Genomic DNA, 19,056 nt, shown 5'->3' with positions numbered 1-19,056 from the left:
TATTAGTCTCCAGTTGACATTATCTAGGCATAATACCTTTGGTAATGATCGGCTGTGATGTCCACCACTATAGCAAAATTAGAATTACTGACCCCTTGACTATGCTTGAGGGACCCATAGGGGTTCCTGGACCCCACTTTGAGAACCGTGGCCTTAAGATAAAAATACAAAATAATATCAACATTGTTTTCATGTACTTTTTCAAAAACCATGGGATACAAACTCTTGCATGATACTGTACCAAAGGTTCTCCCATTTCTATGTACTCTAATGTGCTACAAAGACACCAAGTTCACTCTTTGTTCATTCCAGCATGGTTTCTTAATAACATTAGATAACCTGGTCTACCTGCTTTAACACACTGCAGTCATCTGACATATTGAAATGTACAGTTTGTGTGAAGGCACGTAGCTAATAATTGAGAGCGCACAGTATATCTTGTGACATGGGTGTCAAATTAGACTAAATTAACCGTCTTCTTTAATGGAATTGAAAGATTAAAAAAGAAGAAAAAGAACTAGTTTCTGTTGTTCCACTAGAGGGCAACATGGAGTAACAAACCTCTTTTAACGTTGTAACCACTCTCCCCCCCCCCACCCCCTTTTATTTACAATAAACAATACAAAAAAAAATTGCCTCACCCTCGCATTTCGTTTACCATTTCTAGTCTAATTAGTAAAGTGACAATATGGCTTGTTTACAAAAAAAGAAAAGGAAAAGTCGACGACGAAAACAAAGTTCGAAGACTACTGGACAGATAAAAATACACCATCTTTTCGATTTCTCAAAAAATAAACACAGAAAAAGGACAAAATGTGTATTCTCATACTCCAGAGTGGACAGAGAAGGAAGTACAACTGATCATATTATAAAAGCTTCTCCCGTTAAAGCCAGCTGAAGCTAATCTTTCAGAAACGCAGGTCATAAGCGCTTTATAGTAATGGAGTCAGTAAGGGACCGTCTAAAAAGTGCACGACCTGGCAACTTCATGTATTAAATCTCTTTACACAGGAACATTGTATACATGTTTCATTCAAGGAAACAACAGATGATGAGACAACAAGCAGCATTACCACAACAGGATCACCATCAGGCGTGTCACAAATGAGAGTAAAATGGATGAAGGTAGAAAGACTAAATGAAGGAACAATTGCTCTTTCCTTGAAATAAATGGTACAAGAAAAAAACAGCATAAGAATTAAAAACTTGGGTTTGTTTATTCAGTTTTTCACAGGAAAGAGAAAATGACAAATTGCTACATTGCAATAAAATTCATAGCCAGTTTCTTATTCCAAATAACACTAGGTTTAAAATCTGAGAGTCTGAAAAAAAGGATTTTGACATAAAAACTGAGATACATTAAAATAAGTCACTATTATTTTATTTTATTATTTATATTTAAGTATAAATATAACTGGCAATGTAACAGGAATCTGGAGTGTGGGTTATGTTTACAGTTGCTTCTTTTTTTAATGCAAGTGGAATTTTAAGCATGTGTGAGAGACCAGTGGCTATTTTCACAAAGAATTTAATCTTACTACTAAGTCTTTCTCTTTTAAACATTTTCATTAATAAGGAATTCCTCAAATGAGAACGGCCTGGGTTACTAAGGATGATGGCACGTTTCTGCAACTAATCGATAAAATTCATAATAAATCGATTATGAAAATCGTTGTCAATAAATCTCATTATCGATTAGTTGGTCTGCGTGCAGCACGGGGTACATTTACTCATTGCGTTACTTCTGTTTCGAAAACACGCATCAGAGAGTATAGACCAAAGTTGTGTCCCAAATGATGTACTATACACTTAGACTATGCCCTCTACCATCTAGTATATGAATTTTAGAAGGGTAATATCGTCTCAAATGGAACACTAGCGGGTTTTTTTACTAACCGGACGTATAAGCCATTTCCCAGTCGATGGCACATAATGTAAAACACACATAATACAATGCCGATAGCTTTAGCAGAATACCCAGAGTCAACGACCATGAGTTTCTTCACCATTCAGTCACCATCAGACGGAAGCGTAATCGTCAAGTGACTGAGGAAGAAAGAGTGCGACCCAAGTCCTCTAAGGCAGGAAAGCATTTTATATTAAATGCCACCAAGAACATTGTAACTTGCAAACTTTACAAAGCGGAGCTTGTATAGCACGGAAGCACGACAGTGATGCACGAGCACAAACTTTATATCCAAACTGTTTATATCCAAAATGCTCCACTGAGTGCAAGGGGTTGGGGAATCTGGTACGAGTTGCTTAAGAGGTTCAGTTTAAACCAGGTTACTTGTAATCATATGCTGTATTTGCATGGTTGCAGTATAAACCGTGTTATTATAACTGGAGCGATCTATAAGTAATCTGTTAGTAACGAGGCCGCGTTGCTCCTCACTCACAATGGTAGACATGGTGATAAACAGTGGGAGCGGAAGTAAGATATGTAATGTCTAATTAAAACGGTACAATCAAAGTAAACATAAATAACAAAAATATGCCTAAAGGCAGTGAGTAATACAAAGTATGAGGTGCAGTGAAAGTGAGATTTTATTAATTTTGTGATAATTTTGTGCATAAAACATATATAATATAAAATATACAAACAAACAAACAATTGTTTAATGTAAAGTTTTAGTCTGAAGTTTATATTTTTAACACTCAGTTTGTGGATTTTATTTTAAATAAATGAAAAAAAAAAAAATGGTATTGAAATTTTGTCCCCACCCCCCTCCAATTAATCTATTATGAAAACAATCTTTAGTTGCAGCTCTAGCTGTTTCATGAATAAATACTGACAGTGAAGCGGTGGCAGCCTGCACAGTAAATTCAAACAAAATACCAATGCATGAAGCAAATAAAATATATTTTTTAAATTAAATATGTAATTAATTTTTTTTATTAAAATTTAATTAAATTTTTAAATTTAAAAAAAAATTAATTAGGGTTTCTGATTTCACACAAACAATGTAAACGCTCATGTCAAATATTTTTAACAAAGTCAACATAGCCTTTTTGTGAGTATTAGACAATTACAGGATTTCTATTTCAATGTACATTAGCACTAATGTACACACACAATGATTATGAACATGACAAACTAAGGAAATCAATTACTTACAGGACAGAAAGTTGCAGAAAGTTATGATTATAAGTTGTGTACATATATGCCAGATTCTTCCATGATTTGTTCACTTTAGATTGTAATGCAGGAGCAAGTATTTGTATGCAAACCCTGACAAAAATAAAACATAATAACATGCTATAAATCACTACAGCATGCATGATATGAAAACTAAAATACACACCTTATGCATTTGAAATGTTATCTTGAAATACTCACTGCACTGAAATCACCATGAATATGAAATATTGTTTGACTTGTGACACTCAATAAGTAAAACACACTGAAATCCACAAAACTACAGAATGGCATTCTGTACTTTGCCATATCTATATCTAGTTTAAAGGTGAATCACCTTAAATGCTGCAATGCACACAAAGTCCCACTCTGACCTTCGGCATGTCACAACAAACAAGGTATTTGTCAGGCTCTTCCTGACGTTTCTTGCTCATGCACTCACTGGTCCTGGTGCGACTGTGGAGCTTTTGGGTAGAGCTGTCTGGGAGTGATGCTGTTAAGAGACAGGGACTGTAGCTTGGAGCAGCCCAGTGGTGTGTCCACCTGGAAAGTTGGCAAAGAGTTATAAGCTAGAGTTGCACCAGGACAAAACTGGACCTACATCGTATTGTCATCATAAATGTAGATTACAAAGCATCACATCATTTCATGTTGCAGCTTTATGTAAATACAGTGCAGAATACAAGGTGGTTGTTTTTTGCTATATGCCTAAAAATATGTGGACACCTGACCATCACACCACCCATATGTGGGACAAACTGCTGATAAAAAGTTTGAGGCACACAGTTTCCTAGGATGTCTTTGTACAGTGTATCTGGAAAGTATTCACAGCGCTTCACTTTTTCCACATTTTGTTATGTTACAGCCTTATTCCAAAATGGATTAAATTCATTATTTTCCTCAAAATTCGACAAACAATACCCCATAATGACAATGTGAAAGAAGTTGGTTTGAAATCTTTGCAAATTTATTAAAATTAAAAAACAAAAAAAAGCACATGTACATAAGTATTCACAGCCTTTGCTCAATACTTTGTTGAAGCACCTTTGGCACCAATTACAGCCTCAAGTCTTTTTGAGTATGATGCTACAAGCTTGGCACACCTATTTTTGGGCAGTTTCTCCCATTCTTCTTTGCAGGACCTCTCAAGCTCCATCAGGTTGGATGGGGAGCGTCGGTGCACAGCCATTTTCAGATCTCTCCAGAGATGTTCAATCGGGTTCAAGTCTGGGCTCTGGCTGGGCCACTCAAGGACATTCACAGAGTTGTCCTGTAGCCACTCCTTTGTTATCTTGGCTGTGTGCTTAGGGTCCTTGTCCTGTTGGAAGATGAACCTTCGCCCCAGTCTGAGGTCCAGAGCGCTCTGGAGCAGGTTTTCATCAAGGATGTCTCTGTACATTGCTGCATTCATCTTTCCCTCGATCCTGACTACTCTCCCAGGTGGACTCCAATCAAGTTGTAGAAACATCTCAAGGATGATCAGTGGAAACAGGATGCACCTGAACTGAATTTTGAGTGTCATGGTAAAGGCTGTGAATACTTATGTACATGTGACTTTTTTTTTTTTTTAATAAATTTGCAAAGATTTCAAACAAACTTCTTTCACGTTGTCATTTGGGGTATTGTTTGTAGAATTTTGAAGAAAACAATTTAATCCATTTTAGAATAAGACTAACATAAGAAAATGTGGAAAAAGTGAAGCTCTGAATACTTTCCGGATGCACTGTATGCTTTAACATAGAAAGTTTCACTGGAACTAAAGGGTCAAAACCTGTTCCAGCATGACAATGTCCATGTGCATCAAGAGTGGTCCATGAAGACATGGTTTGCAAAGGATGGTGCAGGCCCTGAACTCATCCCCACTGAACACTTTTGCCTTCCCTGAACAGTGGAGGATCTTGTAACAGCAAAGACAGGTTTAAAAGCTAGAATGGGATGTTCAAGAACACATATGGGTGTGATGGTCAGGCGTCCGCATACTTTTCTCAATACATTGTGTCTTTTACCCCATTATCTTCCAGTTTGGTCATTTCCAATGCCCACTCACTATCTAGTTCACACAACAGTTACCAGTCTGGAAAGGTGAAGCATGATTTCTCTGCTACTGCATCTTTTCTGAACTGCTGTTCATGCACGGTCACAGGGCAGTCAAACACACTGTGAGGAAACCACTAACTGCCGCCTTCTGTATACATGAGCTTGACAGACCATTATTCTAGTGTTGCTCTAATGAACAAGGGGGAGAGTATCCTTGCACCAACCCTGGAGAACCCAGCCATGCATAGGTATGTATTGTCAGAATTTGAATCTCTCTCTATGACATGGCAAACTCTTATTGTGCCACTCTGGGCACTCAGTGCTATTATTAATGAGGTGTGTGTGTGTGTGTGTGTGTGTGTGTGTGTGTGTGTGTGTGTGTGTGTGTGTGCGCCTACAGTGTTCTTACCTTCATTTGTTTGGATGGCATGGTGCAGTTGTCCATGGTTCTCTCTCGCTTACATGGACTTGGACTTGCTGATTTGGGGGAACTGAGGTCGCCAAACATACTACCAGGATCAGTGAGGTTTTGACAGGTCACATTCTTCAAATTCCTCATTCCAGGGTAAGATTGGGATGGACCTGGGCTTGACAATGACTCATGTGTAGACTGAGTAGTCTGAAATCCATAACCTCGCTTTGGCGAGTTGAATTGAGACTGACTTGCCTGACTGAGAAAATCTTTATCGGCTAATCCTAATTCATGTAACAAGTTTACAACATGGCCTTCTAGTCGTGTGTTGCGTTTGATGACGTGTCTTCGGATAGCGTTCTCAAGCCCATCCTTCTCTGCTATGACATACACACGGCTCTGACCTCGTGTGACTGCAGTATAAACGTGTTTCCAAGTTTGAGGGATGCCACTGTCAAGAACATACACAATAGTCTTTTCCTCTGAGCCCTGACAGGAGATAATCATAAAGCAGGTATAGAGGTTAAAACAGCTATCAAGTGTACACTTTGTGGATGAATCTAAGCAGTAAAGTGGATATGTGCGTGTTCTTATTTGAATAATGAAAGCAGTTCTTTAATTCTTTAGTGACCTAGTAATTTTTAGCATCTAGAGCAATAGTGACAAATGTAAATTCTGACATGTAAATCTCACTAATAAGAAATAAAGTGTAAAAATAAAGTCACAACAGCATTTGCAACAGCATGGAGGAAGCATAACTAAAGTGATTAAGGGTAAGAATGTATGCAAGTGGTGTGTACCTGAAAGGTGTGAATGGTTCGAGCCCAGGCATGTCGTAGTTTACACTGTCTCATTAGCTCCCTGTATTCAACAGTCAGCTTTTCTCCCTGCTTGTTATCTAGAGTCAGGTATCTCAATTTAACGCACCTCCGTGCAGCGTCTTCCTTTACTGTCACATCCTGTAATCAGACATCACATACGCAATTCCTGGTTCAATCAGCAAACGCCAAAAAAAATGACCAAGAACCCTACGTGACTAAATAACTCTAGACTACATAAACAAATATACTGAAGCAGAGGAATTGCTTGAAATAAAAATCATTTAACTGTGTACAGCTTTCTGTTTAAAGATAACAGGAATATTATCTTCTGCAGAAAATTATGTTGCAATGGACAAAAAAAAAAAAATCTGTTTTTCCACAATACCTGTGTAATAAAGAAAATCTCCCCATTGCACAAGCGTTCTTTTTTACTTTTGCTTCCATCCATATCGTCCTCCTGGCCTTTGGCTTCATCTTTTTTGTCTATATCAGTCACATAGCCATTCCTTGTGCAACATACTTTATCGCCAATCTGAAAGTTCATTTTGTTTTTATGAGTCCTATAGAGTGAAGAACATGGGAGTAAAATGACAGAAAACACGTGCTTGGGTCTGACCATAAAATTGTTACACACTGGCATGTTTTACAATGTAGTTAATCCTGTTACAGTCAAAATGCAATACATTAATAACAACAATACATAACAGTACTCATCAACAATGACAAACATTGACTAAAAGTACATGAACTTACTTAGTGTTGTGGTTACAGTAATGCTTGCAGCAAAGCTCATTAATCAGAGCACATTCAGTCCTGTTAATAAGAACATGTGTGAGAACAGTCCTGTCACAGGAACCTCTGTACTTATGCTGCACTCCTAGTGCCTTTTAAGAGGGCAATGTTCAAACCTCAGCACCACAAAACTGTGACTGTTGGGCTCTTGAGAAAGGCCCTTAACCCTCAACTGTGCAGATGTATAAATGAGATAAATGTAAGTCGCTCTGGATAAGGGCGTCTGCCAAATGCTATAAATGTAAATGTTATAGATTTAACAAAGTGCTGTGTCTGTATATTAACTTATCTAAAGCCAATACAGCTATAAAAGTAGAGAAGGGGGACTTTAAACTGGTCAGTGTGCACAGCCATGTTGATCTGATGTCACCCCAACCCCTAACACACATAATAAACCTAGTGGGAGTCTTTTCTGTGAAACATTTCTTTTGGTCATGCTGGGCTTCATCTAATTTCTGTAATACATTTTTACCTCTTGAAGGCAACAAATTGTGAAGACTCATGATCCTCCAGCCCTGGTGCTGGGCCTCCCAGCAAACACTTTATAGAATTCTGTAGATCTAGGATTTTTTTAAAAATGCACAAAATGTTCAAAAATTCTCAGGTGCTTTGTAAAGAACATAATATTTGTTTCTGGCTGAACCACTTACATTTTATTTTATATTATCCATCGACACTTCGTGCACAATTATTAGGCAAGTCAGTATTATAAAAGATACCTGAATGCTAAGAGGGTATAATTATTTTCATGTGAAGTTTAATTGGTTAATGAGGGAAGGTGTGGCTTAAAGTGTTTAACACCCTATATAAGGTGTGCATAATTATTAGGCAGCTTCTCCACCTCAGGAAAACGGGCCAAAAAAAAGAGATTTAATTGAGACTGAAAAGTCAAAAATTATAACATGCCTATCAGAGGGATACAGCACACTGCAGATTGCAAAACTATTGTGGCGTCATGGGCGTAACCATGCATTCTTTGTGGGGGTCGTGTCCCCCAAATGTTGAGGAAATACCAATCTGTCCCCCCAATAAACAGTACAAAATATTTTCTATATGTCCCCCTTTAATGAATCCTGCCAACGGATCTGTCTTTTCTTCATCTATTCTTTTTATTTATGTCTATTCCTTTTTAATATATTTCTGTTTGTTAAGGAAAATAGGTGTGTGCCCCCCCAATTGTACACTTGGTTGCGCCCATACTCGACGCAAGTTCATTGATATATTTTAGCGGCTCAGCCTGTAAGAAATGGAGACAGCAGCCAAGTGTAGAAAAGTGCAGCAGAACATACAAGCTTTTTTTTCCCCAGACAGTAAGTAACTCGATTCCTAAATAGTAGGTAAACTTAGCTTAGTATAGAAGGCATCATACCATGGCTTGGTTTGTTCTTAAGAACGTCAATTACCTTTTGATATTTGCACACCCACGAAGTAGGCTAGGCTAACATCAGTTCCAGTTTTTGACCATTAATGGTACATTCACTTGCATATCCTCCCGCCGAGTTTGTTGTGAACCCTCACGCTGTGACAGTCTGTTATAAATGCGAGTGAAAGTGAGGAAAGCTGCACAGCATTTCGTTCCTTTACACTACATTTGGCCTAAGGACAACTAAGTGATTTTACAAATATAAGGCTCAACATAATGCTGAGATGTGCTAGCTTGGCAACAAGAGATATGGAACTAACATCTGAGTTGTGGCCATATTGTAGTTATCCATTCAGAACTAGTTATGGCAGTTTGTCTTTAGAATTAAGAAAAGAAAACTCCAGTACCCTTTACATAGCTAACTTTTCCGGTTACCACTATATACTGTTGTACACTTATTACATAGAAGGCTAAACAGCATGATGACATTAACATAATAAATGACACCAGTTACACAAACAGAATATTCAGTTTATCAAAATAAAATGATCATCTAAGTCAGTCATTGCTCTTCTGGGAAAATAATGGTACCTGGTCACAATGCAGGCAGCATAGCATTGCTTGGAAGCATCCATGGGGAAATTGTATTTACAACATGTATATAGTGTTTAATTTAGTTTCATAGGTAGCCATCCTTTCTGAGTTTGTTTAAAAGTCGTGATTGCGTGTTTAAATGTTAGCGTGTGTGGTTTGCCTGCACACATCTTAGCTCACCTCTACTTGGTGTGGTAGGTTATGGAGCAGAGAATACATCTGCCCATAGGACGTCCACAGCATGCCACAATTTCCCCATGCTTTGGGAGCTTCTATCACTCAGAAATAACGTGAATTCAAACGGGGGGGGTTTGGACCCCCCAATGTCCATACTATGGTTATGCCCTTATGCGGCGTGACCACCAGACAATCAAACGCTTTGTTATGAATACTCAACAAGGTCGCAAAAAAACATGTGGAGAAGAAAAGGAAGAAAAAATTGCCTTGAAAAGACTTAAGAAGAATAAAACGTGAGGTTACCAGGAACCCATTAGCCTCCAGAGCCACCATATTTCTTCTTCTGGAACTCAATTAATGGATCTTGTATGGTAGCACTACTTTTATTGTTCTCTGCTTGATATCGCTTTGCTTGTATTTTCTCATTTGTAAGTTGCTTTGGATAAAAGTGTCTGCTAAATGAATAAATGTAAATGTAAATATTTCAGAACTGCAACCTTCCAGGAGTGCTCAGAGACATGGCTCAGAGACAAGGTAAGGAAAGCTAAAACACAACCACCACTGAATAAGACTCACAAGCTAAAGGTCATGACTGGGCCAAGGAATACCTGAAGACCAATTTCACAAAGGTTTTATGGACAGATGAAATGAGTGACAATAAATGGACCAGATGGGTGGGCCCGTGGGTGGATCATTAATGAGTAAAGTTTGAGTGAGGCTCCAGTAGGGTGGAGGAGGGGTACTGCTGTGGGCTGGCATCATTAATGGTGAGCTAGTTGGACCTTTTTGGGTTGAAGATGGATTGAAAATCAACTCTCAAACCTACTGCCAGTTTCTAGAACACACTTTCTTCAAGCAATGGTACAGGAAGAAATCAGCAACATTCAAGAAGGCCATGATCTTTAGGGCCAGAATTGTTTTTAGTTAATTGTTATGTTATTTTATGTTAGTTATTTGTTAGATAATACTTTAAGACTGAAGAATAAACAAGTGAAAAAAAATTATGTGGAATTTAGTTGCCTAATAATTGTGCATGTTAATTATTTCCCCTGAGAAAGATTTTTTTTCTTCCCTTTGTTAAACATTCTATTTTGATGTGAAATAAACATTTAGGATCAACTAAGACCGTTGTATTTGTTCACCAATAAAATTAAGCTGAGAAATACCATTTGCCTAATAATTGGTCATGGAGTGTATATTAATACTCAAATAGAACACAAGCCATAGATAATATTTTGAGAACTTTGAAAGTCAAGATCATTTTACTGTACATACCATCATCGTTTTCCTTTTCTGGAAGAAGGATCTCAATGAAGCTCTTGTCAGGTGAGGGTAGTGTGCGTTTTTTACCCAGTTCCACAGTAGCATCATAGTTTAGATTATGAAACTTTTTAGTAACACCCATATCTGCTATTCTAAAAGGGCAAAAGAAAAGACTAGAATTTAAAATGATCTAATAAAGATTACATTGGATAAACTCAAATGCAAGTTATTATTACGTTATTATTGTTACATTTTAGACAATAGAAAACAGCTTACAATCCAGCATTTTGGACAATGAGCTCCGATTCAGCACGGTGGTTGGTACGCATTTCGATGGCCCAGTTCACCTTCTTTAGACTGGTAAAGAGGTCAATGAAGACATTTCCTGGTTCAATGCTGGGCAGCTGCCTTATATCTCCTTTACCAAAAAAGAACCCCCATAATGTGATGCATTGAAGTGCAGTCTTCAATAATAAAACCACCAAGAACCTATTACGACTCCCTTTACAGGTTGATGTACACTCAAAAATGTTACACTGACACATCAATTAATATACAATAATATTCATCAAAATCATTTACCTAAAATGTAGCCATGGCGTCTTTGGTGTCTATAATTTTGCCTCTTTGATTTTTCACTGTAGCTATACTAATGAATCTAGCAAATAATGGAAATTTCTGATCACCTATTATCAGACAAAATCATTACACACTTGCCTCAAACCACAAAGGCAAAGGGAACAATTTTGCTATCAAACACACCTCTGTAAGGTGGTCATTCAAAAGATCATACATCACTGTAGCTCAGATACAGTTATTTTGACCTCACCCAGAATGATGAACTTTCGTAGCTTTGCATGTTTGGTGAGCATTGACAGAATGGAGGAAAGGATCTGCACACACACAAGACTGCCCTCATCCACCACCAACACTCGGACGTTGGCAAACTTCCAGTTTATTGGCTCCCCACCTGGTCGTTTTTCCGTAAACATGTAACTGCACAAGACCTAAAATCAGTGCGGAAAGAAGGACAGACCAAGTAAGTACTGGATTGTCAATAAATACTTAACCATGGTGCATCTCCTCTAGGAAGCTGAGGTATTACAATTTTATATACAGTACAGTGGGTTTAGAAAGTATTCCGACCCCTTCCGTTTTAGCACATTTTATTGTCACACATTTAACTTAAAATGGATTAAACTGATGTTTTTTTGCCATCAATCTACACACAGTAACCGAAAATGACATGAAAACAAGTTTTTAGACATTCTAACAAATGTAAGAAACATTTTAACTGAAATATCTAATTTAGATAATGTTCAGACCCCTTCCGTTCCCTTCCTTGGCTAAGGCACTCCAAATTGAGCTAAGCATTTCACATGCTTTAATTATCTTGGGATGTCTCTAGAAGTTGAATGCAAAAATAATTGATGACAAGATTTAGAAAGGCACACCGCTGTATTTAAAGGTCCCATAATTCAGTGCGTGTCAGACTGAAAACCAAGCCATGAAATCCAAGGAACTCTCAGTAGATCTAAATGGTAAATGGCGCACTTATATAATGCTTTTATCCAAAGCGCTTTACACTGTCTCACACTCACCCATTCACACACACCAATGGTAGCAGAGCTGCCATGCAAGGCGCTAACTTGCCATCAGGAGCAACTTGGGGTTCAGTGTCTTGCCAAGGACACTTCGGCATGTGGAGTCATGCGGGCTGGGAACTGAACCACCAAGCCTACGATTAGTGGACAACCCGCTCTACCACCTGAGCCACAGATCTCTGCAATTAAATTGTGTTGAGACATAGAGCTGGCCAAGGGTATAAAACCATTTCTAAAGCTTTGAAGGTTCCCAGGAGTACAGTGGGCTCCATCATTGTGAAATGGAAGAAGATTAGCAAAAGTTTTACAAAGCACCTGAGAGTTTTTGAAAATTTTGTGCGTTTTGTGCAATTTTTTTTTTAAATCCTAGATCTACATTGTGAAATGGAAGATTAGAACCACCAGTCTGACCAAACTCAGTAACCGGACTAAAAGGACCTTGGTCAGAGAGGTGACCAAGAACCCAATGACCACTCTAACAGAGCTTTAGAAGTCATGTGCAGATGAACCTGTCAGAAGGAAAACCACAGAACTGCTCCATAACTCTCACCTTTATGGCTAGATGGAAGCCACTCCTAAGTAAGATGCATATGGCAGGCATTAAAAGGACTCAGAGAGCATAAGGAAAAAGATTCTCTGGTCTGATGAGGTAAAAAAAAAAACTCTTTGGGCTGAACTCCAAGGCAAAACCAGGTACTGCTCATCAGCTGGCTAATACTATCCTTATGATGAAGTATGATGGTGGCAGCATCATGCTATGGGGGCCCTTCTCAGCAGCAGGGACAGGGAGACTGGTCAGAATTGAGGGAAGAATGAATGCAGCCAAATACAGATAAGTCCTATCAGAAAACCGGCACCCAACCTCAGACTGGGGGGGGGATGTTCCTCCTTTCAGCACAACAATGACCCAAAGCCTTCAGCCAAGATAAAGCTGGAAAGTCCAGACTTGAAAGCCTTTGAATATCTGTGGAGAGACCTGAAGAAGACAGTTCACAGACACTCTCCGTCCAAAGTTTAAGAGGATCTAAGTCCAGGTGTGCAAAGTTTGTAGGAACTTACCCAAGAAGATTTAAAGCTGTAATTTAATATAATTATATAATCGTTACTATAATTATTGGCAAATGTGTTTTTTATAAGTGCTGAATAAAGGGTCTGAATACTTGTATAAATGAGAGATTTCTTTTTTTATATATATAAATTTGCAACAATTTCTTAAAAACATTTTCACTATGTAATTATGGATTGTTTTTTGTATAGTTGTTTGTAGAGTAATGAAAAATTCAATTTAATCCATTTTATATTACGTCTTTAACGCAAAAAAAATGCAAGCGCTGATAGGGTCTGAATACTTTCAGACCCAACTATGATAACAAATAGACACCAACTATTTCTATACAGTACAAATCAAATCAGTACCAGAAAATATTTATTTGCTTAGTTTTTTTTTTCTTGGTTTGGTTTTGAGCTCACTGGGTTTTTAAATGCACTGTGATTTGAAAGTATGCTGAAATATAGCAACATTTATAGTATCTCAAACCAAACCAGTATACAAAAATATTTTAAAAAGCACAATTTTAAGGACACAAATTAACACATAGTTGTGTATATAGTTTAAACACTTCATGACTAAAATACAAAACTCTTAAGACTTCTTAACATTACATCTGTTGCATAACATAAAAGGAGAGAAGGAGAAGGAGGAAGAAGAAAAAAAAAGAGAAAGGAGATGCAAAAAAATTTGACATCCAAGTAAAACAAAAAATATGAACTTTGAAGGAGAAGAGGTTGTGGAGCAACCTAGGTTAAATTAAAGTAAGGAATTGCAAAGTATTGTGATACAAGACTTATTAGACCTGAACTTGACGCACAAAAACTACAAAAAGGTTTGTACCGATAATGTAGGAGTGGACGTGAGTAATGGTTCTGCTAGCTCTGTTGATTTGCTGCACAAAACCACTGATTATATACTGGTTTAATTATGCAACTCTGACACATTCAGTGAGAAAAACGAAGACACCACAAACCTGATGCATGGTATAAGCTGTGAAGCAGGTTTTCTTGGTCAGTAGTGATGCAGCTCTACCTGTGGGAGCAGTAAGAAGAACCTCCAGTGGCTCTTTGCTATTCTCTTTCTTCTCACCCTCCTCCCTGGTGCTGTCATGATCATCCTCTCTAATCTTCTCCTGTTGCTTCATGGCAGCTTTAAAGATCATACTGACCACGGTGGTCTTGCCACAGCCCCCCTTTCCACTGATCACTGTCACAGCATTGGCACACATCATCTCTGCTGCTTGCACTTGGTCTGGGTCCAGCTTTATAGAGGTGGCCACAGGTTCTTCATCCATGGGGCCATGCACACCTGAGGCAGACTCTCTTAGACCAGACTCATTATCTTCTCCTTTGCTTCCTGAGGCAGATGTACATGAATTGGTGGCAAACTGGTTGGTCATTCTTTCACGCTCTGCGGAGCGGAGAACCTCCCTCACATCCAGATCAATCTTCCATGGTTCCCCCTCTATTAGCTGCTCGAGACATTCAGCAATATCTTTCTCGTACTTGTAGAGATTCCTCAGGGCAATCTTCTGCTTTTCTATGATCAGCACTCCATGCTTGCGGAGGAAGGCCACGGCCTCCCAAGTGCTTTCTTCTTGCATCGTCATCTTCTTCTCCAAAACCTTCCGGTCGATGTAGGTGTGGCCAGACTGACTACAGTAGACTTTAAGTTCGTTGTACACCTTCAGGGCATTTTGCTGCTCAGAAGACATTTTGCTGAATAACTCACAGGACATAAAGTCCTTCAATTTAGTCTCACATCTGACTAACCGGAACTCTTTATACATGATCTGTCGACAAATAAAACAATAAATTAGTCAGTCAAACGTTTAATTAAGATACACGGTTTACTCAGATCATCAGAAAATACAATAAATAATAATTCTCTGGATCTAAATGGAAGTTGAATCAATTTGATTGTGTAATATGTAATAAAGTGTGCCTGCATTTTTTTATGGAAAAAGGGTGGAAGAAACTACCTGTTATGGTGAACAACTGTGTTTGTCTTTGGGTGTTAACTTACTACATTGTTTTTATATAGCAAATTTTTATTGGTAACCCAGTTTTCCCACAATTTGGTCATTTTCAAATTCCTACTAGCTAGCTCTCTCCCTTTCACACAACAGCTAGTACCCAGGAAGGATGAGAGCTAGCATGTGCTTCCCCCAAGACATGTAAAGCCAGTCAATGCTTCTTTTCAAACGGCTGTTCACGGTGCGGTACAAGGCAGCAGAACACACTCGGAGGAAAGCACTACATTTCCAATTCTGCATACTTGACTGGTTAGTGTCTCTCTGATTAACATGGGAGAGAGTAATGCCATCTCTCCCACCTAGTTAGCATGATATGATGTGACTGACAAAGAGATGTGTTTCCATATCATGTGGTGCCATAAAAACACCATTTAGTTTTCCCATATATCAATTTAGGTTTCCCAATATCCACTCTTACTCACATAGCCAAAGCCAAACTTCCACACATTATCAGTCTTGATGAGCTCTTCCAGTCTGGCTAATAAGGGACTCGTATCATTTTTCTGTGGACAACCTTCCCCGTTTCCTTCATCATTTTTAGACTGCCGTTTCTCCTCTTCCGCTTTCCCTTTTTTCAGTAGATTTAAAAACTGCCCTGGCAGCAATGTTGGCAAGTATTTCATGATATAAGGATAGATGGTGGCAGCTCTTACAAGAAAACCTGCATCTATATGATAACACAACAAAACGAACAAGATTATGACATTGTTATATCCGTTAACGTAAAGAAAAATTGAGGGAACGACTGGTTACTGGTTTTGCAGATGTTGGCAAATTAAAATAATTTTTACATGCATGCAATTTTTAATCATTGCAAATTGTTACGGTCGAAGAAGAGTAAAAACACTCAGAGGAGAAAGTATTGCACCATGTTAGAAAACAGGCATTTCAACAACATGCTACTAATACCTGATTTCCAAATGTTAGACTTGACATAATCAGCTTCTTTCCTTGTCTCTTTGATATTCTCTCCAAATTCATGCAGAGCTTCCGCTATGTTTATGAGGTCCACATATCTGTCCTCTGGCAGCCATTGCATGAACCGGGTGACAAAATTAGGTTCCACATCACACTCCTTCAGGAAGAGAGACATGAAAGTGCGGCAGCCATTTTTCAGGTCTCTACGGAGTTTGTAGGAAGGGTAGCCATCGACCACCAGTTTACGGGAGTATTGCTGGGCACCGCAGGAGATCTCCCACCATGGGTTCCCGAGAGGAAATCGGCCCTTAACACGTACTTTCTTCCCCTGGAACATGAAATCCACTGGACATGAAGCAAAGCAGAATGAGTTAAAACTACAGAACATTTGGGGGGAAAATATATCAAAAACATCCGAGTAAACTCAACACAGTAGATGGTTATATCCTTTTAAATAAATCAGCTTTTGCTGCAGTGTTGGCTTCTGTTGCGTGCTGCTAGCAGTGAACTCTCCCTGCTTCGTTTTATGTTTGAGATGTTTTATCAGGTTACTTGTATTGTAGGATCCTGTAATTTGTAATCTGTTTTGCTTTGATTGCGGTGATTAAATGTGTAATACACCCAGATCGCTGCCATGTCATATGTTCATTAGCATCATTATGTACTCTCTAGACCAGTGGTCACCAACCCTGTTCCTGGACATCTACCTTCCTGAACCATAATCGTGCCCATATCACTGTCTAATCATTGCTTTAAGAAGTTCTTGATCAACTAAAACAGGTGTATTAGATTTTGGTTGGAGATGAAACCTGCAGGAAGGTAGTAACATGTGGCATCGGATGCAGGTATCAGTGCTTTATTTATTTATTTTTTAACAAGTGTAAATGAGTACAGTATCTTTATAAATACAACACACCCTTGAACTTTTTTTTGTATGCTAATAATTTAACATGTATTTCTACTAACTAGGTAGAATTTATTGTCTTAACTGTAATGTGAAACTGCCTCCATGCAATGCATATTTTGTTTTTTGTTTTGTTTAATATGTGGAGCATATGCATTTGTATGCCTTTAACATCCGGGTATATGTAGAAACAAGAGTTGTATTCACACACAACCATGCAGTATGTTAGTACCATCTGCCAGTACCAACATACTGAATGTTTTTTCATGGTTAAATGATTTTTAAGTCTCTAAGTGAAAGGAGAACACTTGTAGTTGTTTTAATGTTGGCATTAATTTCCTCTGAATCCATTATTTCGTGTTATGTTGTTGGTTTTAAAATTTGTGCTGTATTGTCTGTGTATCTGTTTTTTATATTGGTCAAAGAGAAATTTAAATTTCGGTTGACAAAGTTGTATTGTCTCTGCATGTCGTGAACCACTAGTGCGCGCGCAACACCACTAGTGCGCGCGCAACGGCATTAGTGCGCGCGCATAATCTCCTTCGCCCTAAGGGCGTGGCGTCAATACCTATCCTGCTTATCCAAAAGTAACTTGCAATTTTATTTACTTGATAAAAATGTAATTTGTTGAGTGGCCAAACAATACAAGTACTGATATGTTACATTAACACAATAATGACAACTTTGTATTTAAAAATCTTTTCTCTGTTTAAAGTGGTATTCATGCAACACTGATATGTACATACTTGTTTACTTTGTCATGCCCGTGTCATTTCTAAATGACAACATGAAGATTATAAAGATTAAATTTTCACCTTCATCCGCCGCGGGTACAGACTGCTGAGACATGAATCCCCCAGAAGAGACAGAGGCCATTTCCTTCATGTCCAGAAACTCCGGCACTGGCTCTTCCTCTCCTTCGTCGTTTTCGGACTCTTCAGCCGCGTTGTCCGTCTTTGATGGTACAATGTAACCCACCAACTTCACGTATTTACTGGCCCTCATATTGTTATAACTTAATCTTTTCTCCATTAAACGCCACGTAGTAAAAAAAAAAAAAAAAATCAGCTTCGTCTTTCCTGGTTCGTATTTACCGCACTGCAAGTCACGTGACAACGTTGTCCTGCTTCTGCTTCCTCTTCTTCTTCTTCTTCCACCTTGTGTAATAGAAATTAGGTGCATTACAGCCTCCGACTGACATGGAGCGTGAATAAGAAGAGGGCAGAACCCAAATTAAAAATAAAATAATTCAACACAGGTCCCTTATATAGAACTGCAAATCTTCACTTTCTATTCCTTAACCTTGCCTTATTAATTCCCTTTTATTTTCATTCTCTGAACAAACACTGATTACATTATCCATCATTACTAAACAGGGCTCTACAGTGCGACCATTTCACTCGCGTTTGTGACTGAAAAGTATTTTGTGCGACTGTGAATAAATACTTATTCGCACCGGTGCGAGTGACCTGTTCAGAGTTGTACAATACAATCGGGATAAAAACTACAGGTAGTCCAAAATGCACCTACACCGAGCAACAGTTACTTTCACACTGCTTTTCATCTCCTCAGTCAACCGAACAACTGTGTAAATACTGCAGAGAAGCCATTATGATGACGAGAATAACACTGAACATCACCTGCTTCTCTCAACTTCCCGAGCTCACAAACCGCCATCTTTTATTGATCCCGCAAAATGACCTGCACCTGCGACCTGCTCGTGTAGCGTCAGCGGTAAATTAATAATAATGCAACAAGGTGGGTTTAATTCAAACGTATTTATGAAATAATTCCTCACCAAATCATAATCAAGAGCAGCAACGGTTCCGTCTGTAAACATACAGTACACTGCCGCTCTCCTTCAATAACTTTAATAGCGCATTCACTTTATTTAAACTCACGGTGTCCAGATATCACTGGAAAAGTCAACTCCAGTTTCCATGGTT

At 38.5% G+C, this 19,056-nt stretch overlaps 1 protein-coding gene across 1 annotated transcript; it reads right to left on the bottom strand.

The window, feature by feature from the left end:
• Positions 1–1,421: 1,421 nt before the first annotated feature.
• On the bottom strand, positions 1,422–18,983 carry helb (helicase (DNA) B). The gene is made up of 13 exons (XM_053650714.1): positions 17,926–18,983; positions 16,198–16,551; positions 15,711–15,955; positions 14,227–15,045; positions 11,428–11,605; positions 10,875–11,016; positions 10,611–10,750; positions 7,674–7,761; positions 7,163–7,222; positions 6,795–6,969; positions 6,389–6,547; positions 5,586–6,077; positions 1,422–3,682 (listed from the first exon to the last, which is right to left on the bottom strand). Exons 1-13 carry the CDS (start codon positions 18,290–18,292, stop codon positions 3,578–3,580), a joined length of 3,324 nt encoding a protein of 1,107 aa, XP_053506689.1. The 5' UTR covers positions 18,293–18,983; the 3' UTR covers positions 1,422–3,577.
• Between the last annotated feature and the right edge of the window lie 73 nt (positions 18,984–19,056).

This window comes from Ictalurus furcatus, chromosome 19 (assembly GCF_023375685.1).
Source record: "Ictalurus furcatus strain D&B chromosome 19, Billie_1.0, whole genome shotgun sequence".
Classification (NCBI taxonomy): Eukaryota; Metazoa; Chordata; class Actinopteri; order Siluriformes; family Ictaluridae; genus Ictalurus; species Ictalurus furcatus.
Note: the sequence above shows the minus strand (reverse complement) of the source record. Positions and strands in the feature narration are given on the sequence as shown.

Excerpts from the sequence above, each read along its gene's own strand:
- helb (XM_053650714.1), bottom strand. The coding sequence starts at position 18,292 with ATGCACCTAATTTCTATTACACAAGGTGGAAGAAGAAGAAGAAGAGGA. Across the intron at positions 15,046-15,710 it reads GGAAGTTTGGCTTTGGCTAT|ATCATGTATAAAGAGTTCCG; the intron begins GTGAGTAAGAGT and ends ATTTGTCGACAG. Across the intron at positions 3,683-5,585 it reads TGCCATCCAAACAAATGAAG|GTGGACACACCACTGGGCTG; the intron begins GTAAGAACACTG and ends CCAACTTTCCAG.